At 40.5% G+C, this 27,692-nt stretch overlaps 2 protein-coding genes across 4 annotated transcripts; both read right to left on the bottom strand.

The window, feature by feature from the left end:
- Positions 1-5,263: 5,263 nt before the first annotated feature.
- On the bottom strand, positions 5,264-13,035 carry zgc:123010 (uncharacterized protein LOC641500 homolog). Of its 2 annotated transcripts, none has more exons than XM_040001438.1 (16): positions 12,793-13,035; positions 9,377-9,447; positions 9,204-9,284; positions 9,061-9,117; positions 8,773-8,970; positions 8,474-8,587; positions 8,104-8,149; positions 7,858-7,948; positions 7,619-7,760; positions 7,417-7,521; positions 6,801-6,894; positions 6,647-6,686; positions 6,468-6,545; positions 6,242-6,344; positions 6,012-6,133; positions 5,264-5,889 (listed from the first exon to the last, which is right to left on the bottom strand). In XM_040001438.1, the coding sequence occupies exons 1-16, from the start codon at positions 12,848-12,850 to the stop codon at positions 5,754-5,756; spliced, it is 1,536 nt and encodes a 511-aa protein (XP_039857372.1). In that variant the 5' UTR covers positions 12,851-13,035; the 3' UTR covers positions 5,264-5,753. The 2 variants fall into 2 exon arrangements, with proteins under 2 accessions (XP_039857372.1, XP_039857373.1); XM_040001439.1 differs by having other exon boundaries at positions 6,647-6,683; positions 12,793-13,030.
- A 2,159-nt stretch (positions 13,036-15,194) lies between these two features.
- Positions 15,195-26,900, bottom strand: pyroxd2 (pyridine nucleotide-disulphide oxidoreductase domain 2). Of its 2 annotated transcripts, XM_040001732.1 has the most exons (16): positions 26,703-26,900; positions 26,351-26,370; positions 26,167-26,260; positions 20,843-20,916; positions 20,579-20,734; positions 20,269-20,422; positions 20,095-20,156; positions 19,920-20,017; positions 19,680-19,821; positions 19,455-19,589; positions 19,303-19,375; positions 18,830-18,983; positions 18,049-18,200; positions 16,442-16,548; positions 15,945-16,065; positions 15,195-15,744 (listed from the first exon to the last, which is right to left on the bottom strand). In XM_040001732.1, the coding sequence occupies exons 1-16, from the start codon at positions 26,824-26,826 to the stop codon at positions 15,674-15,676; spliced, it is 1,737 nt and encodes a 578-aa protein (XP_039857666.1). In that variant the 5' UTR covers positions 26,827-26,900; the 3' UTR covers positions 15,195-15,673. The 2 variants fall into 2 exon arrangements, with proteins under 2 accessions (XP_039857666.1, XP_039857667.1); XM_040001733.1 differs by lacking the exon at positions 20,843-20,916 and having other exon boundaries at positions 26,703-26,800.
- Between the last annotated feature and the right edge of the window lie 792 nt (positions 26,901-27,692).

Genomic DNA, 27,692 nt, shown 5'->3' with positions numbered 1-27,692 from the left:
TTGGTTGACATTTTTGTATAACTGTGAATGAATACTCTGAAGCACTGCTGAATAAGCTCTGAGATAAAACATTGTGTGCTTCATAGACAAATTAATCTGCGGGTAAATATTTCAGAAATTTGTCACCAACACCCACAGTGTCATCAATTTCAAGACACATGGTTTAATACTTTAGACAAAATTGACTTTGTATATATCCACAATCCTATTTTCATTATTTTAGCTAGTATTTTAGTTTTCTTTTTTTTTGTCCCTTTATATTTTGTACACTCTGATAGGCTGAAGGTGTTTCACACAACTGTACCCTCATGATGTTACACAAGTTTAGGGTGAAATGTAAATGTAGCCAACAGGAAAGACACTGGATCCAGAATAGTTTCAAACATCCCAGTTCCAAGTGTCTTAAAGAAGCTCCCTATACCACAGGGTAGATATTTCCTTGTTGAGATGGCCACAAACCACCAAATCTAAAATAGTCCCAGCCCTACCATAGCCATGGTGAACGTGACTGATGAGAATATGCCATACCACCCTTGACCAGGAGTATGTTACTATAGTCTAACCTATCATCATGGTGTAGAAAGCATAAAGCTTTAACTCATCAGTGTAGATCCAGAAGAAAGGGAAAATGTTCAGTTTATGGCTTTTAAACACTTCATGCTCGGTCCTGATTTGGGTTTAGGTTTCTCCCACATGTGTATTATTGGTTTGCAGGTCTGAAACCTGTTTATTTATTTCTTGAGTCATTTTTGGGAAGATTGGGGATAAATTTAGCTGTATGGAAATTTTTAGCCTCGAGGTGTTTTGTTGATAAACCCTTTTTCAGTTTTCAAGTAAATGTTGGTGGGCATGTTTTTCAGGGCAGCAAGGTTTATTCATAGACATGAAAAATTTCAGTTATAACAGGAGGGTTAGGAACCAAAACATCAAGCCCAACCGTAAAAAACGCCGTATGCAGATTTCCAGCAAGCTCAAAAGGATTCACATGTTCCTTACAATGTGCGCCTATTCATGTGTTCACATGTAACCACTGACGCTATAATTGAAATGTTTGTGTGTGCTAGAGATGGTGTGACTGGGTGGCGAAATGGAGGTCCCTCCCTGACTGGTAAAACTGAACAGGAAGAGCAGACCCCCTATTAGCGGGGCCAAATCAGAGGGACCTCCAAGGCCGACAGAGACGAAAAAGAGACGTAAAAGAAGAAAAGGAAAAAGGAAATAGGGGTTTACTTAGGTTAAAAAATAAAACTTGCTGCTGAGCGCGGCATCCTTTCATTATAATTTATGATGCATGATTGCATATCAGACTAATTAAACCAGACTAGACAGGTTTCCCTCCCTATGTGCCAATACTTTCATTGGGGGTGTGTGCTAGTGAGAGTGTTACACAGCTCTCATAGGACTATGAATATTTGAGTGAAGCAGGTCTCTGTGGCAGAGCACTCTCTCTCTCCCTTCACCTCTCTAATTACAGCGACCAAGTCGGCTCTGCCCTTACCCACAATCTGTGGAGGCATGAAATAAATACATGCTCTCCAACAATAAACAAGTGCCTTTTCAAATGACAGCACCTCCTCATGCTCACCCCCATTGCCGTCTCTCCAGGCTTTCGTAACGTTTTTACTTTTAGCTGGCGACAGGCGCGTGTAGGCCTCTGCTCATAATGTATAGAGTATGGGCTGTACAGGTTGTGGGGTTGAGAGTACAGAAAGCTAAATATAGGCTGACTTCAGTACTAAGGCCATGTTTGCATGGAATGAAAAATGGTAAGTGCGATGATTTAAAAGTAGGTCAAATTTGATGCTCGACAGATTTAGGTTAAATCTCTTGTAAGAAAGAAAATCATTTTCAGACATTCATACAGCTAAAAACGACAGTTTTAAGTGGGTACTCTACATTGATACAATTAGGGGAATTTAAAATTTCAGGATTTCATTAACTTCTTTGTCGTCTCCTAATAACTTTTTCTTGGCCTCAAAGAAAATCATGATGTCAAGAAAAGATGCAAATGAGAATTCATAAGGACTCCAGTCCAACTTGTCATGTTCTAGACTACTTAATAATGTAATTACAGATGTTGCTGACATGGGTCTATTGCATTGAAACCACACTGTCCCAATGTCCCAAAAAATAATTGTTAGTAATCCTAAAGACTGGAAATACAGTGCCCAAAAAGAGTAACTGAGTTATAAGACAACACACTGACAAGTTTAATACTGATGTCTTTTTTTTTTTTTTTAAACCCACATTAGAAAGTCCTTCACAGGGGCCAACAACTTCATAACAAGCAGACTTTAATAAATTGCTGTACTGTAATGTTCACCTTTGGGTTCAACAAATTATTGGAAATCAAATGCATATTCTGCATTAGCAAATTGTGGCTTCAGATGGAAAATGCTGCTGTTTACATGATATGATCACTTCTCAGTTATTTTGATCATTTGTTTTTGTAACAGTGTCACTATGATCCATTGTGTCTTGTGGTAGAGGTGGTAAGAAAGAAAACACCAGTCCTCCCTTTCTAAGTATTTAGAGATTCTATGCTAATACTTCTCACTCAGTTAGGATCCTAAAATGAGTAAAGCTCTTGGTACACAAGATTTCCCTGAAAATGTCTTTTTGCCAAAGCTGATATAACCTCACTTTGTCAGGGTTGCCTCAAAAACTCTTAAATGCATTATAACAACTGTTACTGTAAACTGAGTACTACTCATCCTAATAAACCTTGAACATATGAGTCATTTTAATTTTGTAGTTTAAGTTATCGGTGGCATCAGGCTCAGTTCCTCTATTAAAAATGTCATCAGTTACATAATGATAATGCCCCCCCTACCACCACCACAAAACACATACACTTCCTTAGTGCAATCGTGACTTCCCACTGGTCTAAATGTAATGTTCGCCATGTAAAGGTCTCCTACTAGTGATGAGATGGTTACCATAGGTTCCCCACTCCAGCCTGGCCCGATTAGATTTACCATGTCATGGTTTTGGTTTCCAGCAAGAGGAATGACTCAAATTTACATGTTGGTTTCTGGAGGTCCAACTGAGGCGAAAGGATGGTCATGTTGATGATTGTACATCAGTGAAAAGCTTACAAGTACAACTCTGCCACCTTGTGGAAGGCACCAAGTACATACCTCTGGTATTCCTCCCTCCACCCCCACCAGTTGATCTCATTACTCATGTAGACACTCAGAAAGGTGGGATAGGTGGTTCAAATTCCTTTATTAAATTTAAAAAAAAAAAAAAAACCCAAAAAGCTCCCCCCCCCCCCTTTTTTTTTTTTATTAAACTGTGCAGTAATGATAATACAAAATATTGTAGAGATTAGGTTGCAGTGCTCTGTTTATAAATGTGTATTGTATAATCAGAAACACATTTTCCTGAAATAGTTTGAAACAAGGTAAAGAGACTAAGCATACTCTAAACAAGCATTAAAATAAAATTCTTTCTCGTGTGAAATATTTATTCAATTAAAAATATTCTAGTTTAACAAAAAAAAGAAAAGAAAAGAAAAACAAAACACAACTTATCTATAAAATTAAGTGGAATATGAAACCGTAGTTAACAGCTGAGATCACAAAAAGCACTGCGCAAGTGGGCCAAACAGACAAATGCACTCTTAACTTTTGGTGTCCAATTCCTTTTTCACTAGTTCCAGCCACAAGACCGAAAGCAACACAAGAAAAGCAGAAGCGCGGCATGTGACAGTATTTGCACCTTTTTTTTTTTATTTTTTAAAGTTTGCTCTTAAAGCCAGAACTAAGCAGCAGAGACCTGAAAGAGGTTCATTAACTGGCCAGAAAGTGAAAAGACAATATGGCCAGTAAATAAAAGGTAAATTCAGTTCCCAGGATATGTTGAATACAGGAAACATATGGGGGGGGGGGGGGGGGGGGGGGGGGAGTATAAATAGAAAAATAAATACTGCTATGCATAGTTTACAAGTGAACGTAGTGTGGACTTAAACAAGATCTGTTTTCTACTAAATGACACAAACAGATGCTAATAGGCTTTAATGCACGGTCTAGTGTTAAAACTATTGAAAGAATGAGGCCGTGTTAATGCAGATCCATCAGATCCTTCAGTTCACTAAAATACTGAAATAGGAGGCCCAAAACTTTAAAACACTGGTTTTCAAGGTTCAAACAATAAGTGTATGATTTTAAACTGTGTGCGTACATTACTATTTTTTTTCTCTTTTCAAGAAGCGGTGTGTATTTCTGACACAGAACTGACAATCAGTTCAGGACTTTTTGCATAGATGTAAAGAACTTTGCATGTTTACAATGCAAATGTACCAACAAAGCAAGAAGAACATTCTCCTGCTGAGAAAAAGTAATAATAATAATAATAATAATAATAACAATAACAACAACACCAACGATAACAACAACACCAAAGGTTTGACATTTGAATTGGGTCCACAAAACAGATCTCCTGCAGTCCACAAAGCAGAGACAAGTCTGCAGCACAGAAGCACTTCACAACAGAAGCTTCATGCAATTCAGAACATCAAACATTTTGGGCTTAAAATTGCCAAGAGGTTAAAAATCCATCTTGGAGACAGACTAAAAAAAACAAACAAAAATAAAACTAAAGACTACAGCCTTTATAAAAGCAGCATTTACATTATGTCAGGTGTTGCTTTTACTTTTTCTATGGACAAGGAATCTCAACTAACATGTCAAGAAAACTCCTGCAGTGAAACCATTCAATCTTTCAAAAACAAAACAAAACAAAACAAAACAAAACAAAAAACAAAACAGCCAACTGGTGAAAATAAACCTAAAGTTGAATATAAACCTAATCCATGCACTGATGCATAGAACTTTGCAGTCCTTCAAGTCAAATCATTGTATTTATAATCACTCGCCCACATAAGATCATTTGTAAGGCTACATAGGGCGAAAGGGCATCGCCTCTGGGTTTCTGTAGCTTATTGGCAAGACAAAAATCCTCATCTGCATAGGTGAGGTACTTAAATGTCAGGTATGTCTTTGGTATCGTGAACAATGTTTCAGTACTGGAACATGAACGAGTAGGAATGAAGCCCCAGCAATAACTGCAGACCTAAGCGAGCTATGAGCTGTTTGGGGCATGGGATATGCCTCAATAGTTAGAATATGGCAATTAAATTTTACTTAAAAACAAAAAAAACAAAAAAAAAAAAAAAGGGGGGGGGGGGGGGGGGGAACACTGGTTTGTGACGGAAATTTCCAAAGAAGGAAAGTCCCAAAGATAACGACATCCACATGTATTCCTTTCATTACTACCATACATGGCAGAGCTTTTAGTTTTCTTCGGATGACAGACAAAGGCAGTTTCACGTCCTCTTTATGTTGTTTGCTTGAGGTGTTAGGTTCTTCCTCTTAGAAGAAAGAATAAAATCCCATGTCCCATAAAAGGCTGTGAATATGACGGTTTTTATTCAAAAGCTATACCAGCTGGTTTTGTTGCCCTCTTCTAGATAATCTTCTATTACTAAAAAAATAAAAAAAAATTATCCACTCTGGGCTTTCGTTAGAATATAAACCTTCATGGCCCAAATCCTTTGTGGTACATGTGACTACCCCCCCCCCTCCAGTAGAACCTGAATGCTGGCTCTGAACCTTTAGCCATTCTTATCCAGTCTGCCACAGTAAATATTTTTAGCCCAGAGAACCTTGTGCGGCAAGAACCAGTCCCATTGGCACAGTCGGCGTATCCCGGTTTCTTTTTTCAGTAATGAGGCAGAGAGTAAACTGTGTTCAAGGCTGCCAAGGTTTCCTGTCCTTGCCCTTCTGATCAGGAATGTGTTTGTAGCGACATTTCTCCCCAAAATGGCAGCCAGTGGTTCTCCAGAAGTAACACTCATCTCCGTTAACCGGGCCGCGTCTTCGGGGTCTGGGTAGAGACATACAGGTTGCACATTAGTTATAAAACTGCAGTCCTGTTGTATGATTATTATCATCATCATTATTTTTCTTAACTAGAGTTTTTAAAAGAGCAGCCAGTTAGCGTCTCACCCAGCAGCTGTGCCTCCCTGCTGTGTGACAGGGAGGCAAGTCTTGAGTGGAATAGGAAGGGACCTCTGAGTGCGGCGGTCAGGATAGCGCACCACTAAACGAGTGTTTTCAATACAGTGACCCTGTGACAGCAAGCACATATGCACATCTAACCCCACGGCAATAACTGGTGCTATGAAAATAATAATGCTGACAAAGGAGAAACAACAAAACAACAAAAACGCACTTACATTTAGTTTCTCCATGGCACGAGCAGCCATGCTTGCATCCCTGAAGTTAACGAAGGCACAGAATCTCTCATGCAGCACACGGATACTCTCAATCTCACCATACCTTCAATACAAGGAGACACAAGCAGACCAGTCAACAACTGCAGTTTTAACTTAGCTTCCCACATTTTTCGTATAGGGATATTGTGTTTAAATGATAACATTTTGTACCAGAATAGGATCTTACATTTTAAAAAGGTCCCTTAAGTGTTTCTCAGTTAATTCAGTTGTCACATTTCCCACCCAGAGGGATTGACAGGGAGTTCTGCAAGAGAGAGAATGTCACCAAGAGTGCTTTAAAAAAAAAAAAAAAAAATCTAATTCATCAACAACTCTATTTTTGACTGCTCAATTACAGTCACCTACCCTGGTTGCACAACAGATGAATCTGTGCTCCCAGCTGCTGCTGAGGAAAGAAAAGGCATCAACAAGAGAATACATCGGAAAATCAGTTGTATGATTTTTGCTTTAAACTTATTTGATCCAGAAGAAAAACTGTTGGTCATTTTTTTGGCCTTACCTTTGGCTGCTTCAGAATAATATGCCAGAACACCCTGCACTGTTGAAAATCTATCTAACAACAAGACACTCTGCACTTCTTCAAAGCCCAGTTCCTGAGGAAGAAAGAGAGAAACTCAAATTACCACCACAAGGGTGTATGCCATCCGTCTGCCATTTGGCAGAGACTTTACAACCATGGCTGTGTACACTTGATCCTTGAACATTATGGCTTTATGGCATCTTATCCATTTTTTAGTTATGGCAAAAATAAAAAAATAAATAAATTGTGTGTTGAGGTGGTCACAGCGACCTTAACCTCAGAGCACAGAATCCAAGCAGTTCATTGCCAAGTGCGAGTAAATGTGCCAAATGTTTACCAAAAAAAAAAAAAAATCCCTTTAAAGCAATCCTAATACAACAGATTAACAAGAAGTAGACTGATTTTAGTTCACTGTGACCTTGATACCAAAATTCCAGTCGGCTCATCGAGTAAATGTTTGTGCCAAAATGCCTCTAATAGTGGAAAAGAGGAACTTGAAAGAAAAAAAGCACTTCCTTGGGTCACAGCTGTCATTGGGAGAAGGCATACAAATAATACGTGTCACATCTACAGAGCTTTTGTGTGTAGGCGTTACCATTAACTGCAGCACTTTGCAGTTAAATAGATTATTGACAGCCTCCTCGCAGTCTTTATCCAGCTTCAGCACCTGCTCCATAGCCTTTTCTGCCTCACTGTACCGCTACAACACACACAGAGTGAGCGAGTTAACACTAATGCTTAACGCTTTTTCGGTAGATTATTTACTCGACTACAAGCTATTACAATCTTGTACCAACCTTCATGCCCATGAGGGCACTGCCCTTGCGGAAGTATCCTTTGGGCCAGTCTGGGGCCAGCTGAATGGAGCGTTCAGCATCTGCCAGGGCCTGAGGATACTGCTCCAAGCAGTAATAGCAATAAGAGCGATTCCCAAAGAATCTACACGACATTAAAAAATAAATAAATAAATGAATTAATATTATGTGAAATGTGCATTTCTTTTGTAATGCCCAAGTCGTGACCACAGAAGCTGTACCTGTAATCTTTGGGATCACATTTTATGGCTTCTGTAAACATACTGGCTGCTTGTGCATACTGCCCCTCTTGCACCAGCTTTATCCCTTTTTCTGCAGGACATAAAGATTTGTTTTTAAACATTCCCAAAGGCTCATATGACCACAGTGCTGTATGCTGACATGCTTTCAGAATGAATGTGTAATCAATGTCCTCAAAGCCTTGGTTTCCATTTCCATGAATAACTTTTAAAGTTTCAATTCTTTACCTGTCAGTGATGCACTTTTCTTGGTCATGGTGTCAGTTCCATTTGTCTGAACAAAACAAAGAAGAAAAAAAAAAGTGTGTATGTATGTATGTATATATATATATATATATATATATATATATATATATATATATATATATATATATATATATATATATATATATATCATTTTCATCACTTTATACTCATGAAAATGTGTATTTACACTACAAACACACACACAGCTTTCATCAAATCTTTCATGGTTCATAGTCCACTTTCCCCACATATCAGACTTTGAACTAACACAGGAACACCACCTCAGCAAGAACTATTATAGATGGGCGTTTTTGCTATAGCTGCTTCTCTTAGACCATCTGTTAGCATTCACCTCTCTCCTGGCTTCATTCTCCTTGTTTTCTTTGGACTTTCGACTTGATCCTTTGGGTTTGATATGGCTAGCAGCATTTGCAAAGAAGGCACTGCTGACATCCCACTCTGGCTCCTGTGGGACACAAAGTCAGACACTAGTGTTAAATCATGTGCCATCCAGGCCTACAAGCACAGAGGCTTTCACTAGAAACGCTTCTATTAATTCATTGTCTTGAGGCCTGTGATGATAGCTAATGACTAAAAATAAAAACAATGGCTTATTCACACATGGATAATAAACTAGTGTAGTGCCCCAACCTCCTCAGCAGATCTGGCTTGGGTCTCCTGATATCCTGAAGGAGCAATAGCAGGAGTAGCAAGATCTTTAGAGCAGGCCTCCGATTTCCCCTCCTTCTCTTCTTTCTGCGCCCTTTGTTTCTCGTCTTCACCCCCAACTTCTGCTTCGGAATCGCTCTCGTCTAGTTCAGATTCTGCACCTCCATCCTCTTCGTCATCCTAATGTGGAGGAAGAGCTGAATATTTAGATTTTCACCCCACAGAGGCTAAAGGAGGGTGCACTTCCAAGGGGAATATTAAAATCTTTACCTGTTCAGCATTGTGATTTTGCTTATTTTGCTCCTGCTTCTTACGTTTTCGACGGCGCTGAAATGGATGCACAGGTACACTTTAGAAAACGAATGACATCCTTTGACATATAGATTTCCAGCAAGATGGGCTTTTCCTCTCACCTTCCTCTTGGCTTTGCGTCGCTCTGCCTTCCGTCTTGCTTTCTCCTCATCACTCAACTCCTCCTCTCCATTTAATGCATCCTAGAAAACCAAACATTCAGAGAAATGGATCATTAATGTCCTCAGCCTTACAGTCCTCACTAGGTCCTGTCAGCCTGACACCAATTGTTTACCTGCGCAATGGTGGCACTTGGGTCAGGGTTTGTAGCACCACAGTCCATCTGCTCCTCCTGGACCACAGGACCTTCAGGAAATACACAAACTGAAATCATCTTTTTTTTAATATATATATCTATTTTAAGAAACAGCTACACTCTTGTTCCTATGAGCCATACTGTATTAAAAAATAATAATCATCAGAATGTAGCTAGATAAGGACACACTTTTCTTCCCCACCACCCCACTCAGCAACATAGCTTGACAAGCCATTTAAAATTTCCTTCCCTGTCAGGGGAAAAGGGAAAAAACTCTCTGTGAAAATGCATAGTGTAATATGAGACGAGATGGGCAGAACCATCATTTAATATGACCGCACGCTTCTCTTTCCTTTACTCATTTCAGCCTCTATCAACCAAGAAAAGATTAAAAGCAAGCAGCAGGCATCCCCTGCAGCAAAGGAGGGTACAAAAACTCTGTTCCAACATTTTCAAGTTACCTTTTCAAGTTACCTCTTATATTAAAGAGTCCTCTGTGTGTTAGGTTAGCCTGTCTATTTATATTCTGGTCTAACCACAATGACCAGTGATGTGCCAAATTTTTTAAACAACACTGGGTGGAGACAGGAAGGATTATGTAATCCTTTCTTATATGAACCACCAGGAAAAGCATGTAAAATAAAATAAAGGAAACAGAACTGAAAATTGCTCAGAGACACCAAATCAGGTTGTTTCTTTGAGGTCTTTGAGAGGCATTTAGTAACAATTATCTTTAGCACTGCCACAAGCCCGCCACACAACACATACAGCTGCCCTGAGTACTGCTTTCTGAGAAGCTGGAGTACTGAGAAGAGGGGAAAAAAGGAAAGCCACTGCTCTAAATGTGGGATTTTGTGTACATACGCTTGGGGGAGGGGGGGCAGCTTATTTGATCAAGCCAAAACTGTAGTCGTTTAGGTCAAACTGCAGCAGACACACGACAAGACAAAAGGAAGCAAAGTAGTGGACTACGCCGGAATACATGTGGTGTCATGTTTCTATTTGATCAGCAAAGATTTCCAGAGAGTGACAAATCCCATACTTGGTCTCTTACTCATGTTGTGACTTGTGAAGCATTGACAGGAGAGTTTTACACTTTACATTCAACTGTTATGAATTTCATACAACAAAACTAGACACACCAAGTAGCTACTCAACTTCCTGATTCTGTGTATGCCTGTCCTTTAGTGGTGCCGTCCATATTTTAAACAATATGCAAAAAACATAGGAAAATAAAAGTCACTGTAATTGTATGGAATTGGAATTCCATGTGAATTCAAGTACATCCGGGGGGGGATGTGTCTTCATATATAAATGTCTCTCACTGGCTTTGTTAAAGAGACAGTCTGTCATCACAATGCGCCTCCAAGGATGCATAGTGACAGCAAGGAATTTCAGTTGTGTGCGCCTGACTCACTGCTCAAATGTCAAGAAATAAGCACTGTTAACAACTCCATCTCATTGGAACCAGGCCGTTGGTAAAAATTTTACCATACTGGAATGTCCTCCAAAAACATAAGTGATACAAGATCGGTAGACACGAGCAACAAGAGAGGCTCTGTTTCTTCACTTCAAGGAAATTTCCTAAATTAGTGTACAGCTGAAAGGTGAGCTCTTTCCACAGGAATGCAAAATAATCACGTACCATCACAGGCTGGAGGACTAACAAGAAAATAAACTGCACAGGTCCACACTTTTCTTCACGAAAGCATGACCTTATTATTCAAACAGGCACTGCTTAATCATATGCCAGTGGTTTTAAGTGGTTGTGTAAACCAGTTAAACACGGAAACATGTAAACAATGTAGGAAATAGAAACGATCACACGTTTTGTTCTTTTGCAGAGTACATGGCTGTGAGGCACAAATGTTCTGCGTGAGACTGAGTGAAAACAACTGCATTACATCAGAAATCAACAGAAGAAAAATCATTAAAGATCTCAGGGGAGGTACACTACAAAGCCAGTTTGACACAGCAAAGCTTTCTTTGCATTAGCAGGTTCAACATAACCCTACTGTGTACTGGCATAAAAGTTATGTGAGCACACAAAAAAAGAGTTAGCAAAAAAGATAAAAAGTAAAAGGTGGACCGGCAGAGTGCCACCTCCTCTAAAATGCTAACAGAGCTCTGAACAATACAGAATCACTATTACAGCTAAAAGCAAAATTGACGCAGCAGTCTATAACCACAATGACCCTCGTTCACCTCTCCAGGTATGGCTTTTTATCCACACCTTCACTCTGGGAACAGTTACGAGAATTAAGCATATGCACCACCTACAGACTCTCACACTACCACTGCAAAGCCAGTAATGGTTGGAGTGGCAGGAAACCAAGTCTATAGCACTTTAACTGAACTGCTTCATCAGTGAGATTACTAACTGACGCTGTTAAAAAAAAAATGCTAGAAATCTTTCACTGTTCTGTAGTATCTAAGCTCTTTATTACACCTTCACAGAGGTGTATGGATCTGGATCTAAGAATGAAGGAATGCAAACCAGTCTCTTTTGCAAATAGATATTCCCCTACTTTTGGATGATAAACTGGGGAATTCTCACATTCATATATTAATAAATAAACATAATTTGAAACTGCTGCCTGCTACAACACATACTTTATTCATCCCATTTGGTTTGTGTGTATTTCTCATCTAATATTCCCACGCTTTCCATAAATGCTAATAGGATTACTCAAACCAGATGTGTACTCCTATACTCCGAAGTAATGCTAAAGTTGGCAAGGCATGCCTAAAAGTTTTTAAATGTCGATGAAGGTGTGTAGATCAGCAGCTGTAGAGAGGAGCCACACATAAGCCAACCTCTTAACATGTTAAGCGAAGAAGAGGAACACGTGGGAACATAACACGTTATTTAAAGACATGTTTTAAGCTCATACAATACTTTCAATCTGCGTATAAACTCGTTCTGTGCTGTGGGGCATGTGCCCCTATCTAAGACATTGTTATCATACTAACACACACCGAAGAATGCATTTATCTTTGTTTTGCTTTTTTATAGCACACATTACTTTATCTCTGTCTTTTATACATGGTGTACTTCAGCTTGTAAACTTTATAACTATTTGCTTCGTGAGCGAGAAAGTGTAAGAGAGCGTTTCGGATTTTCTGAGAACTCTTTCCTTTTTTTTTTTTACTGCGCAAACTTGGAAGCGGTACAGGCGAGGGTGTAACTGCCAAGAGAAGTTTCATTGTTTGACCAAGAGCTCAGTTTGATCACTAGGATAACACAAATGGGAAGCAATATCACAATCACGTCGTTTATGTAATTCACGAGTTAGCTGTCCTCCAAATGTGCCGTGTCACACGCGTTTCGTTATTACGTCCGTGATCGATCTAACCAGTTTAGAAAGTTTCGAAAAGTGGAAGAGAATTCTTACCGCTCCCGAGTCCCAACAGCCTGCATATATCCCTGGTGATTTTCATGAGCGCAACCATCCAGCATTATCGTCCTAAATAGCCCATAAACGTGCTCGGCCAAACGTTCAGGTTAGCACGAACACGTATCTAACATTGGGACAATTGGTATCGAATCTGCGGGAATCTTTGGTGGTTTAATCCACTTCCTGAGCGTCTAACGCCGACGTTGGGTCCACCCTGCCTGGCGTCTTAAAGGCACATGACACTGTTATTGATTTCTAAACGGCTGAGACCTTATCAGAGAATGGCTTAACAATGGACCACGTGTTTAAATAACGTTAACAGCGTTAGGTTTAATATCTAATGCAATAGCATGTTTAATTATTATAATGATTATAAACAGATACAAATATTATAAGATACACTAATTTACTATCCACTAACACAACTTTCCCAAAGAGCCACACGCGAAACTAATAAGTTGATTTCAGTCCTGTTGAATATTAATTTTATGTCATTGTTAATTTATTGGGGCAGTTGTGATAAATTAATTATTTAAAAAAATTATTAGTTAATAGCTCACTCATGCTGTAATATAATCTCAGTGTAAATGGATGTATTTTTTTTAAAAAGAAGAAGAAGAAGAAAACCCCCAAGAATATCCTTTCAGGGTGTGGAAAAGAAAAATCAACTTTAATTTGCATTAATAAGGTTTTAAGATATTTCTAAGCTGTTAAAATGATTTTAATAACCAACAAAAGATACATAGTAAAAGATTGAATTTAAAACCGATTAGGTCACATTTTGTGAGTTATCCACCATTAATTTCAGGACAGGACAGGACATGTCTCACAACAGAAAATTATTAAAACAGAATTGTGTATTATAATGTGGGTAAAATACAATTGCTTCAAGCTATTTCTTTTGGAAAACACCTATGTTTTAGTATCATAACACTCTAAGCTGTGACATCAGCCCCAAGTGAAATAAATGCAACTTGACGTCTGTCAGACAGGAAGCTAAGGATCCAGCTGCAGAGGGAGCTGCTCAGTCCTAGATCCTGCAGTTTCCTGTCCAGCTTCAGCATTCAATACCATCGTTCCCTCGAAGCTGGACAGGAAACTGCAGGATCTAGGACTGAGCAGCTCCCTCTGCAGCTGGATCCTTAGCTTCCTGTCTGACAGATGCCAAGTGGTCAGACTGGGCAGCATCACCTCATCACACTGAACACTGGTGCTCCACAGGGGAGTGTACTGAGCCCTCTCCTATACTCACTCTACACCTACGACTGCACAGCCACTAACAACTCCAACATCATTGTGAAGTTTGCGGACGACACTACAGTGGTGGGTCTTATCACCAATGGTGATGAGACGGCTTACAGGGAGGAGGTCAGCGCCCTGACCCACTGGTGTCAAGACAACCATCTCACACTCAACGTCGCAAAGACAAAGGAGTTGATAGTGGACTTCCGGAGGTGCAGAGAAGTACACACCCCCATCACCATCAACGGCGCTGGTGTGGAGAGAGTGAGCAGCTTCCGGTTCCTTGGGGTACATCTGGCTGAGGATCTTACGTGGTCAGTACACATAAACAAAACAGTGAAGAAGGCGCAACAGCGCCTCTTCTTTCTCAGGAGACTGAAAAGATTCGGCATGAGCCCCTGCATCCTCAGGACCTTCTATCACTGTGCCATTGAGAGCATCCTCACTGGATGCATCACCACCTGGTATGGCAACAGCACCGCCTACAACCGCAAAGCTCTCCAGCGAGTAGTGCGGTGCTCTGAACGGATAATTGGAGGTGAGCTTCCCTCCCTCCAAGACATCTACAGGAAGCGCTGCCTGAGGAAAGCGGGGAGGATCATCAAGGACTCCAGTCACCCCAGCCATAAACTGTTCAGACTACTTCCCTCAGGAAGGAGGTTCTGCAGCATCCGGTCCCGAACCAGCAGACTGAGAGACAGCTTCTTCCATCAGGCCATCAGACTGCTGAACACGTCATAGACACCTCAGCTTCACTACTGGAACTTAACATTATGCACTCCATACTGTACAGTAATGCCACTGTTTTGCACATGTCTCAACTCTGTATATTTTTATATATTTTATTTTATTGTTTACTCTATTTAATTTGTAAAATATGTGTATACACACACACACACACACACACACGTAGAAAAACATTTAGTATACACATCCAGAAATGCATATACTATTATATATTGTACATATATTTATTAGTTTCAGATTTAGCCATTCTTGTATTTTGCTTGTTTATGTTATTGTATTTTGCACAACTCTGTTGCTTGTGAAGCTCGCACACAAGAATTTCACTCACATGTACTGTACCAATGTACCTGCACATGTGATGTGACAATAAAAGTGATTTGATTTGATTTGAAACAAACAATCATACATGGTTTAAAGGAAATTAGACATGGCTTCAGTTTATTTAAAAGTATTCAAATAGAGTAGTAAAATGCTCCTTTGTGCATGAGTATCATCACTTCACAGTTTTTGTTAGTTTAATTAAAACAAGAATTAGTTTTTCTAATAATACGTTTGCATTCAGTTTGCTTTGGTGGCATCAGTAATTTTCCGCTGGCTCACAGGTTGGTGTTGATTTTGTGTTTTTCCACTGGTAAACCTTCCACGTGGCCTTCCTGTCCAGACCTGTTTTATTGCGCTCTACTTGTCGTTTTTAATCCCATGTCATTTGTATTATTACGTCAGTCATTTAACTATTAAATCATAATGATCTAATCATAAGTTAATCTAACAAGTGGCTGGTTTTTGTTGTAATATGACATTGATTTTTTAAGCTAGTCACATTCACTCCAAAGAAATGTAGTGCACAGATAAGCGGACCACACATTGATAATGTTATCTGATAATGCCCTCAGCGACGTTTCAAGTCAGCGATGACGGTAAGGGCTGCATTCCAGCCAGGGGAACCCATCACACCCCCACCTAAAAATGACATATAGACATGGAAAAATTAGCCATCCTGGCCGTCATTTATCATCAGCAGTGAAGGCATGGGCACATCTTAAGATCAAAGGTTCATTAAGTGTGCTCTCTAAGACCAGCTAACATTGTATTTATTACTGTACAACATAATAAACAGCCTTATTTGCAATTCTGCGTTCAGCTGAGCATTAAAAGCAAACCTGGATGACAGCCACTGCCACACAGATAGAGCCCTTTAATTGGTGAGCGGTAGTCTGCGAGAGAGGGCAAGGGTCGTGTTAAGTAGAGCTGGTCCAGTGACATTGATCCATGGAAGATATTCTGTAAAAACAAGACCAAAAGTATAAATTCCCCTTTTGTTTTTCCTTCCAGGGCTATAAGTAGAAAAATAGCCTCCCTTGTGGTTAATTACTGTTTTCTTCATACAAAGGAGGCAGAAGCAAATGCAGTTAAGCGATTAAGTGTCACACAGTGTGTGAACTTTGATTCTGGCTCGTGCTGTAGTAAAGCTGCCTGTCACCATTAACTGCTTATACAACAGCCACGTCCCAAAGTAGGCAGTTAATGACTGAACACTGAAAATAATGCAAATGACTTCCTCATCCAGTGAACAGCTGATTGTGTCAAACAAATAAGTGGCGTGTCAACATTCAAAGTGTTGCTCAGTGCTACAGCATCCACAGTGCATAGTATCTACCCCTCCAGTGAGCCCAAAGATCCTCTCCAGGTCAGGAGGGGCCAGGATGTCCCTGCCCACCACGGACTTTTTAAATCCAGGGGCGTATTGCTCTATCCAGTCAAACACTGAGGAGACAGAAACAGACATGCTTTTCACTCAAACACATTAATCAACATACACGACATTTAAAGAGTCCAATTCATTTGAATATTTTAATAATTTTGGAGAAAATATATTCCTAAGATTCACCAGTCAATTTGTAAACTTGACTCACTGTTCCATTTAAACTGTAAGAAAATGTCTAAGAAAGTTCCCTTCAGTGTCATTGAAGCCTGCTACAGTGAGGCTTTAGAGCTTGAAAAGAAGGTAACTGGACTTCTTTAGGTTTTTTAAAGAGGGTTAAGGTCTCATCCAGGAGGCTTCTTCAGGTATTTAAATGCTAGCAGGTTTTATCCCATACATGAGCCAAGGTTTGACAAAAGGTGTGGCTCACTACAACCAGAGGTTTCAGGTGCACTGGAATATCATGCTTTGATAGTTCCTCTGATAGACCTGCTACATAAGTGATGACAATGTGGTTCCATTTCTCCCTCATTCTGTTTCTCCCTTGTTAGTTTCTCACCTTATTTTCGTGCATCTTTGCTGATTTGATGAAGTAACCACATTTTTTGGGAGTTTTTTTTACTTGCATGTGTTCTATTGTTTCCCTTTCTAGATAAGAGGGAACACTTTCTGCCTGGTGTTGCAGGTTCCTGATCACCCCAAGTTCACATTTCAGTAGGTGGTGGGAGTCAAAGAGTAGCTACTGGTGTGTGTGTGTGTTTTCGGTAAACTACAATTTTGAGGCTTCCATCCTCCTCAATGCACACAGCCAGAAATAGCAAACTATTAATCTTTGTATTTTCCCTGGTAAACTTTATGTTTCTATCCACTGAGGTCACATGAATACTGAAGGCTTCTACTTCTTAGATTTTGACCCAGGTGTCATCCACATATCTACTGTGGCTAGGTTAGGTGCTATTAATTTGAAAGAGCCAAAGAGCTTTACTTTTAACTTCCTTTATGGAAAGGTTGGCTATGGGAAGTCCATGGCAGTACCCAACCCCCCACACCAAAACAATAGTTGCATTTAACATACATGCTGCTGAGGTAGAAGTCTAACAGTGTACAAATCTGATCGAGGTAGGGCTGGTTCTGTTGTGTAAGGAGCTGTCTTGCTGTAATCAGTTTCTCACAGTCGCCACTGCGTTGGTTGCAGGTATATAAGTAAAAAGCAAGACCACATCAAAGGACACTATGGTTTCATGTAGATCTAGTGTACGTTCAAGGCTTTTGTTTTGAAGTCAGTAGAGTTTTTGATATGATGCGGTGTTACCCACAAGCACAGCTGAGATGGTGAAAAGGTGCTTGGAAATGTTGTAGGTGGCTGGGAGGTGGAACATCTTCAAAAAACTTCAAGAAGTCCAGTCACCTTTAAGATCTTAAGACTACTATGAACTGGATGACTGTGAATCTAAACAAACATACTGCCATAGTAAGCTAGAACTAAATCTACCAGCAGTAAACATGTTTGGCACGCTCAAAACATTAAGAAGTCCAGAGAGTGGAGCATTTGTGTTTCTAACCAGTGTCTGCAAATGCCTCCCGGTCCTGGTCTGTCCACTCCCTGCCTTCTATATAATAGGGGGTGAATTGGGTAAAAAGTGACACCACATGGCAGCCAGGGGGAGCCAGAGTAGGATCCAGCACAGAGGGGATGGTCATTTCCACCATAGGCCTACAAGACCAGAGGAACATGATGCAACGAGATGATGGATTGACAAACATGTTGGATAAAGATTTTTTAAAGATATATTTGGGTGATAATGTTCAAGTAAGTGCTGACTGTGAATTCTTTTATCCTTAGCGGGATGTAAACTAGTTCAAGGGTAAGTAAGTGTTATCTGTGAGATAAGGATACTGCACGTGGACTACTTATGTGAGTAACCTGGAAAAATATATGTTGAAAATACATAAACTAAAAAAATTGTATTAAACTATATGAGAAAGTATATTTTATTGTACAATCTCAAAGGTTTTAAGGTTGAAGTGCTAAACATTCACACTACTCACTTTAATATGTTCTACCATTTGCAACACAGTTAATCCCTTATCTCAGTAACAAGCGCCTAAAACTTTGCCCTGTATTTTCCAGTTCACTAAGAAGTGTACATGTGCACTGCACAAATCTGTGCTTGAACATTAACTAAAGCTAGTTTTCTTTTCTTCCCCAGAACATCCTTTGTAAGCCTTTGTAAAGGCTTATTCTATTCTATTCTATTCTTCCCTCAGTGGGACATTTCAGCTTGATTTGGCATGCACAAATCTGACATGTTTAAAAGAACACTTATGCGAAGACATGTTCACCTTGCTGAGGGTCGTTCATTTTTTGCTTCCTTATATGCTGTTTCCAAAACATCCACACTTTCGCAGTTCAGATGGATTGAGCACTGATGGTGTGGTCCAGGTTTATCACCTGGTGTGGGAGATGCTAAGAAGTTTGGCAACTTGTCTACTGCCACTGTTAAAAAAAAAAAGAAAGAAAAAGAAAGAAAGAAAGAAAGAAAAAAGAGATCACAACAGGTAAAATGACATGGAATCAGTGTATGTGCTTCATTTTCTTTCATTTTCTTAATAAACTTCAAATTTTGGTCGAGCGTGCAGAAGACACTGGAAGCTGAACAACTGTTGAGACCCAATTTCTTCATAGGATTAAACATCTGATACAAAACCCACCAAAACAAACCATTTTTCCAAAGATGACTAAAAGATGTACGTTTTTACCTCAGTATATTATATTGCCAGTCTTAACTTTAAGTTCTGATTGATGAAAGACTCACCGTTGATCTTGGTAACAGGTGAAGTGTAGTCGATCTGGTCTACTGCTTTGATGAATTCTGAAGAAAGAGCAGACTGTAGTGATACAAGAGGTCAGAATAAGGGACTTTGTTCAGAGCTTTGCTTAGAAATGATGTTCAGTTTTCTGAGTTACCTGTGGTGTCAGGTTTTTGAAGGTAATATATGGGGTAGCATTTGATAAAACAACTTTACTGTGGATTTCTGTGCCGTCCTTTAGCACCACACCCTTAGCATCACCATCTGAACCAACCAGGATCTGGCTTACATCCTGCCAAAGATAAATGCAAGAAGTTAGGGAAGCTAGAACATAATTTCCCACGAATCCATGAAATAAACAACATCAAATCAATGTGATTACCTTTTCTGTAAAGATGTCAACACCATAAGATCGAGCAGCACTAGCAATAGCCTGAGACACACCTCCCATGCCTCCTTCTACATAACCCCAGGCACCCTTTTCCTTCTCCACCTCTCCCATCACATGGTGCAAGAGAACATACCTACAAGTCAAAACCATCAAGTCACTTGTAATTCTGTCCAGCTAGATCTAAGATTACGAGAGTTTGGTTGTCATAGGCTGCTGTAAAATGTGTCTCACCCACTGCCAGGATTACTAGGACTGGTCATGGCTCCTATTACACCATCAGTAGCCAGAGTGGCTCTCAGTGGCTCAGAATCAAACCACTGAGTGAGAATCTTTCACACAAAACACACGTTATCTATGCAATCTAAAAATAAGAGGAACTAATGTCTTTGTTTAATCGCTAACCAACCTTCATTATTGGAGCAGTTACGATTTCATAGAAGTCTGGAAGGTTTTTGCCCAGTTTTAGACCTTTGGATTAAGAGCCAGAAATATTAATGACTAAATTAATGCAGTATACAAATTAAGTACTTGCTAAATTTGGAGAATAAAAAATGTTTAAAAAATAAATAAACCAACCCACCACATCTGAAGATGGGCATCAGTGTTTTAGCTGCAGCCACCCTCCGTCTCAGTGATCCAGAAGTGAAACCTGGAATATCTACAGGTGGAGCATCCAGGAGAGGGTTCATAGCATCTGCTAGCCTCTCCAAGTGTGCAACAAATTCAGGATAAGCCTGTATGTATGTTGAGGAATAGGTGAAGATGTAGGTAAGCAAAGGTGTGTGGGATTGTATCACATAGAAATAAAGGTCCAACAAGGCAAAGAACATTTTTTTGGATCAGCCTAAACGAACAATTACTTATTATGTTTATTTTCAAACCTAAATCACCTTAGCATCCTTCTGTGAGAACTTGCCGATCTCCATCTGGTTGGTGGCCAGATCTGAGCCCAGAGTGAGAGAACGTGGAGGAGCACCTCTCACCCCTTCCTCCAACATGGGGGTGAAGGCATGGGGGTCTCTCATATACACCTTCAGCCCATGTTTCTGAATTTGTAGAAAAAGGGGAAAAAAATGATGAACTGCAGCAAGGCTGAGGACTGATATTATCTCATGATATCTAGAATCTTTCTTTGTGATTCTGGTTTTGTGTACCTTGAGCTCCAGGTCTCTGTATATGTGCGGTCTTAACAAACTGAGCAAGTAGGAACACCTAGAGAAGCGGAAACCTGCAAACCAATGTAATTTCTCTTAGAGGAGTAAAATTTTAGGTTACTTGCATAACCTAAGGTTCCCAGAGTAGCATGAGTGCGATATCTCACTACGGGATGCACCTCCCTGCATGAAGCATGTCTCTTCTGTATCTCTACTAATCCTGATTGGCTGGTGATTGTAACGACCACGTCGGGCATAGCCTCCCACCTTTAAATAGGTTGCGCTATTAGATAGTCATTATTTAAGATAAGCACCTCTTCTTGCTTTGCCCCAGCACGAAAGGTTGCCCGGTAAGACGACTCACTCATGCTACTCTGAGAACTGGGGTTACGCAAGTAACCTAACGTTCTCTTTTCAAGCATTTGTTTCGATGTGTCATCATGGGAAATGGAGACTCCCGTATTGCCAGACAATAGTTATCTACTTTTATTTCAAGCAATCATGGCAATATATCTCCACCAGCAGTGCCGGTCCTAGCCTGTTTGGCTACTCCCTCTGCCCCCCCCCACACACACACACAGACAAAACATAAAGCTGTTGTACACACACACACACATATATGAAGAGAGAGAGAGTATGCATAGTATGGGGTTCAGTTTGAAAGAAGCCCTGAAAGAAGAGAACTATTTGTGCAGGTGGAAAAGAACGAGGCATGCTCTGAGCATGTTCACTCTCTCCTCTGACAGACAAACTGTCATTTTGATTGAGTCCAGAGATAAACTGGGGAATGTTATATGTTGTACTGGAGCCAACACAATCTTTTTGCTATTTATTATGAAGCCCAGGTGAGCCACGCCAGAAAGAGCCAGTCATCTAAATATGTTGCCAGACGAATGGCCCCCTGTCTCAGCAGTGCTATCGCCACTTCTGTGAAACAAGCAAACACTTTGGGGCTCAGTGACAGACCAAAAGGCAGCACTTTGTAACAGACACCCCGAAGAGCAAACCTTAGATACCTCCTTTGTGGAGGGTAAATGGGAATGTGAAAATACGTGTCCTTCAGGTCGATGGAATTGAACAAGTGGGCAGTGGAACATGCTTTATCAAACAAGAGTGTGTGCTTGTAAGGCTCAACACGGAGACAGAGCCTGTTGTTGCTGAAACAAAGTCTCCTTCCTCAGCAGCTTGGGTGTATGGGCTCCATACGCATATCAGCGAGGGGTCGATGGGGCAGCAGAGCCCTTACAACACACTCCAGAACATGGCAGGTGAATGGGAAATATTCAGCTTCTCCACCTGGGGTAACAGAGGAGGCTGTCAGGCCATTCTCTTCTTCCTCCCGGCATACTGACTGACAGGCTGTGTGGGTTAGCCCTTCAGTGGCCTGCCCTGATCTCCTGCCTGAGTGGGGGTACTGGTGGTGGCTGGGACTTCCTTCGTTTGGAGATAGCAAATTGAGTGGGAAGCCAGACGGACACCTGCATGAAGGTCTATCTCGGGGCAGGAGCAGGTGTTGACTCAGTTTTCCGGGGGAGGCAGAGCTTGAATGCCTCATCCTCTCTCTCATATTTCTGCTGAATATCCCATCAAGCACGATCAGCATGACCAAAATGTCCTCCTTCTCCCTCTCTGACAGGTTTGTCAGGTTGACCAATCTGGCTCGCTCGTGCAACGCCATCATTCCCATGGATTTTCTTGTGGCTTGGACTGCACAGTGCTGCATGCTGAGTGAAATATGTGTGATCACAGTAATTTCTTCCCAGACATTTGGGTCAGGTCTGGTTGCCATGCCCCCACATAGCACTGGCTGGTAAGAAACAAAAATGGGGGAAACATTCAGTGCCATTACAGCTAAAAGCCACCGCTTTGTAGGCCCTCTCGGTCATGATGGACTGAAAGCGGTCTGCCTTCGATGGGAGTATGGGGCTCCTGGAGGAGGCTTTAGCCAGCCATGAATGGAGGTGGCCTGCAACTAGCGGCTCCATGTGGGGCATACAGAGTAGGCCGTGCTTCTCTGCTTCTCTATGCCCTCAAAATCCAGGGAAGAAGGCCCTTGCATGGCGGTTCTGCTGCTGAACGGGAGGCCCTCCAGGAGGCAGTTACCTCTTCCAGCAGCACCAGGAAGACTGGGAGACTGGGAGTTCTCTTCAGAGAACCACTGCGGCTAGGCCCAGCTGTGAGCCCCAGCCTGTGGTTCGGTTTCCGTGACTCCCTCCTTGTCACCACCAGTGACCACTTCCAGTGGTATGACACCCGATCTATGGTGACGATTTGGGTTCAGGAGAAAACAGCTATGGGAATTAGCTAACACTCCTGTCTGTGGAAAGTTAAGCTAGTTAGCCCTAGAAGGTTGAGATGTGGCCCGAAATGAGGAGAGGATTGTGAATAATGCCTATGTAGTAACCAGTGATGTAACGAGTAATCTAACCAATTACTATTCCTATCGTTACAACGCCGTTACCATTACTAACAAGAAAACGCAGCGCAGTCGCATTGCTATTTTTCAACAAACAGATGGTTGAAGCTGTGTTCAGCTTACCGCATCTTATATCAGTTGCACGGAAGTAGCTGTCTACATAAGTAATCTGGGCGCTACAGCTTTAAGCAGCTGCGTGCGCCCCCGACGGCGGCAATCACTTTCTGGCAGACGATCACTTTTTTGGCACAACACCTGGAGCTAAGGGGCAAAACAATCGCATGAGTGCTGCTGTTTGACTGAGGAAGAATCGTGCTAAGCCAATCACAACTACTTTAAGATGACAAAGCAACAAGGTGATATATACCAGTTTTTAAATTGTGTTGATAGGCCACGTAAAACCAGAGTCATGATAAACAATATATACGTGGCGTTTTTTTCCTGAATAGTTTCGTCACGCTTACTATCTAAGGACAGCAAGCACTCTCTGCTTATGACCAAACAAAAAAACAGCCCATTTGTGTTGGTGGAAAAATGCACCATGTCGACCAATCAAAAATAATATGGCAACATGACATTTGGTTGTTTAGGAAGAGGGGGAAGTTTTAGGAGTGACGGCGAGTGAGAGAGAGAGAGAGACTGTAGAAAAAGAGAGAGAGCGAGTTTTGAGATGTGAGGTAAAATCAAAAGTAGTAAAAAATGGCCAATTATACCCTGGACCCCAGAGGGTTAAACATTTTTTTAAAGTAACGCAATAGTTACTTTTCAAGTAATTAATTACTTTTACAATATTGTAACTCAGTTACTTTTTTGAAGAAGTAACTAGTAACTATAATTAATTACTTTTTCAAAGTAACTTGCCCAACACTGGTAATAACGTAAGCTATTTCAAGGTTGGTGCCGATCAGGATTGGTGGACTAAGATACATGCTCCTCCTTCTGAGGAATACACAGGAAGGTAAATCCCATAGTGAGACAACGAAACAAATGCTAGGAATGAGAACAGTACGTGACATAACACACATTTAACCCTTGTATGGTGTTCGGGTCTGTGAGACCCGTTTTCAGTTTTTTTCTAAAGAAAAATCAAACAATTAATTATTTTTTCAACCTGAAATTCATTGGCTTTGGCTTATTTTCTGTGAAGAACATAAATCCGAACTAATTTTCAATGACCTCATACTGTACCTCCCCCCACGCATTTACATTACATACAAGGTGTTCGGGTCCACTGGACCCAGGTCTAATAAAAGTGTTGAAAGTGTAGGTCCTGTGTTCCCATACTCTGTCTTCCTCCTTTCTGGTGCTGCTGATAGTGTTTTCTTCCCCTCCTGCTCCCACACAAAGTTGCAACATTGTTGAAAATTCAACTACCAACACCGTCTGCTCTTACATTCCCACACATTTTACCCTCTTTCTTGAGGGATCGAAATTTTATATTCTCATACCCTGTCCCACCTGCAAATTAGGAGCATAATACTATAAATAAGACTTTGCCAGTGTGGTTCTTTATCCCAACTGATCAAGATGGCAAAAGATTATCTGCTGCGAGGGCCATCCAATTGATTTTGGAAGAGAGAGGGGCTTCGGATGATGATGTTGACAAAGAGGTTTCAGAATATTTCACATTTCTGAAAATTCAGAGTCTGACAGTGACTTTGAAGAAGAGGATGAGGTTGAGCACCATTTAGTAACAAAACGAAGACGAGTACCCCATCTGCAGCCAGCTCCAGGACCAGAACAAGCCCACCAGACAGCAATTGAAGAAATATGGATGTCAATAACTGGTGAAATTGAATGGTCTTCTTGCCCAAGAAATGAGCCACCCTGCAGAGCTGTTACTGTGATAAGCCAGGGCCAACACGGCTGACAGTTACTCATGTGCAGGACATCAAGTCTTCATTTGAGCTTTTCATCCCAGATTCCATCCAGAAAATTATTCTGGATTGCAGTAATCTAGAAGGAAGGTGTGTTTTTGGAGAGAGGTGGAAGCAGATGGACCAAATTCATCTAAGAACCCCAAAGGCCTACTTTGGGGTTCTTATCCTTGCAGGAGTTTTCAGGTCCAAAGGGGAATCCACAGAATCTTGTGGGATGCAGAAACCGGCAAGAATCTTTCCGTGCATCAATGTCTCTGGAAAACTTCCACAAAATTTCCAGGATTATCCGTTTTGATAACCGAGACGACAGACCAGCTCGACGGCAGAGAGACAAGCTAGCTGCCATCAGGACAGTGTGGGATAAGTGTGTGCACCACCTCCCCCTGTTTTACAACCCTGGGCCTAATGTCACCATTGATGAGCAGCTGATCCCATTTAGTTGTGAAACATATTGCTTCACGTGTAAATGTGTTGTGTCTTTCCACTCACTCCACTTGATTATAACTGATTAATTTTTTTTATAACATATATATATATATATATATATATATATATATATATAAGAAAAAACGAGAAGCACATTAATTCATAAATGTGATCTAACAAAGGTAAAGGGAAAAAATTAACCATGTTTGCTGTTCATATGTCTTGTAATTGGGATGAAGTAAACATCTGTTGAGTAATTTAACATAAAATTATTTGATAGTGTCAATTTGGAAAGCCAAAACTCTGACCCATGAACACTGGCTGAGTAACAAAAATGTGAACACCACACAAGGGTTAATAAATATTAAATAAAGCAATTACCAGTAAAGGGTGAGTTCACCCAAATAAGAGAAAACCTGTATTTCTTCAAACAATTAGATAGTTTCCATAAAAATCAGTGTGTGATTGTTCAATGTCACTGTGACTAGTTTTTCAGTGGAGGAAATTCTTGCATCCCAAAATTAACAAATGTATTTTAAGTTTAAGAAACAGAAACAAATATATACTTTTTTATATTTAATTGAGCTAGAAGTCAATCCTACCAGGGAAGATTTCCTCTGAAACAGCTGCACCTCCCAGCACATGTCTGCGTTCCAGCACTGCTGCCTGCAGACCTCCCTTCTGAAGATATGTAGCCTACAGGCATACAAAGCACACAACAACTTCACCACAGTACTGAAACCTTACTGCAAAAGCAGGTGTTAGGAAGTAAATATGTAAACTCACTGCCACCAGTCCGTTGTGTCCTACAAAGAGATGTAAAATACGCAATTTAAAACCGATTCCGATGCATGAAGTTTCAAAAAGTTGTTCCATAATTAGGTTTTTAAAATATTTTGTGTATACAGTGTGCCCTGCAGTAATGAGTTCAAAGTTGAATAATTAAGATTAAACTATGCACAGCCGTAAACGGAGTAAATTCAGTTATCTTGGAATGCAATATTTATTTTACTACGAAATTACCTTATTTATACTACAATCCTACAAACTCAGATTTATCGTTTTTGCAAAATCTATAGCCCGTTATTACAGTATACGTCGCTCTCTGCATTTCTTTCCTACAGTCCACAAATCTCACCTCCACCGATGACCAATGCGTCGTAGTTTGATTTTAAAGCAGTGTGACTTGACCTGGAGCCTGTCACTGTACCCGCAAGGGTCACAGCCCTCCACCATCGGTTAGCCAACGCTGCTAGAGCCATGGCAGGAGTTTGGACTCTTCCACTTCAATCCCTCCCTCTTTTGTGGTGAAGTAGATCCGGGTTTCATACTGGAGGCGACCCTTTATGGACCTCATCAGTTAGGGAAATAGATACAGAGATATGGAAGTAAACTATAGTAGTTGTATGATGTATAATGGTTCACTTCTGACGTATTGATAAGAGAGGGAGTGAAATGACACATGAACTTTGCACAGATAGCTAATGTGGTATTTCTGTCACACGAGGCAGTTTTTATACACTTTGAGTTTACGCTGTTACAGTTAAAGTTTAGTACACATCCTTCTTCTGCCCTGATACTGGCTACGCCCATAGCAGAAATACAAGGATACATAAAATACATTTTAATGTGGATATTTATTCGATTTAAAGTCACAAAATGACCAAAGTAATTTTAAAAAAGAAAACCAAACGTGTTGGTGTTATTCTGGAAGTGAACACATGGTGGCGGGGTTGTTCCATTAATATCAGGTTCACAGTTCGCGTCAGCACATCGGTAATATGCACTGTATGTACTGTACGTACAGTTCAAAAGTGGGGAGACTCACTAGCGAATTGAAAAGAGCAGCATTGTATATAGTTTTTTATTTTATTTACAAGGGTCTTGCCTCTGCTCCCTGCTTCAATTTAAACACAGTAGCATACTTTCAATATCAAGTCACAGGACACATTAACATTACCTCTAATTCACTGGTTCACTTGTTTTGAATGTTTTTGCTGGGCATAAATGTGATAAGCTTAAAAACAAACAAACAAACAAGCAAAAACTATGAAGCTACATTCTCTGATTTCACTGGGATATTTTAAAGGTTATGTTCATTTATCTCAAACTACTATTGCAAATGGGG

The sequence above is a fragment of the Simochromis diagramma genome, unplaced genomic scaffold (genome assembly GCF_900408965.1).
Source record: "Simochromis diagramma unplaced genomic scaffold, fSimDia1.1 OVJJ01000421.1, whole genome shotgun sequence".
Taxonomy (NCBI): domain Eukaryota; kingdom Metazoa; phylum Chordata; class Actinopteri; order Cichliformes; family Cichlidae; genus Simochromis; species Simochromis diagramma.
The sequence above is the reverse complement of the archived record's forward strand: the minus strand, read 5'-3'. Positions and strand labels throughout refer to the sequence as shown.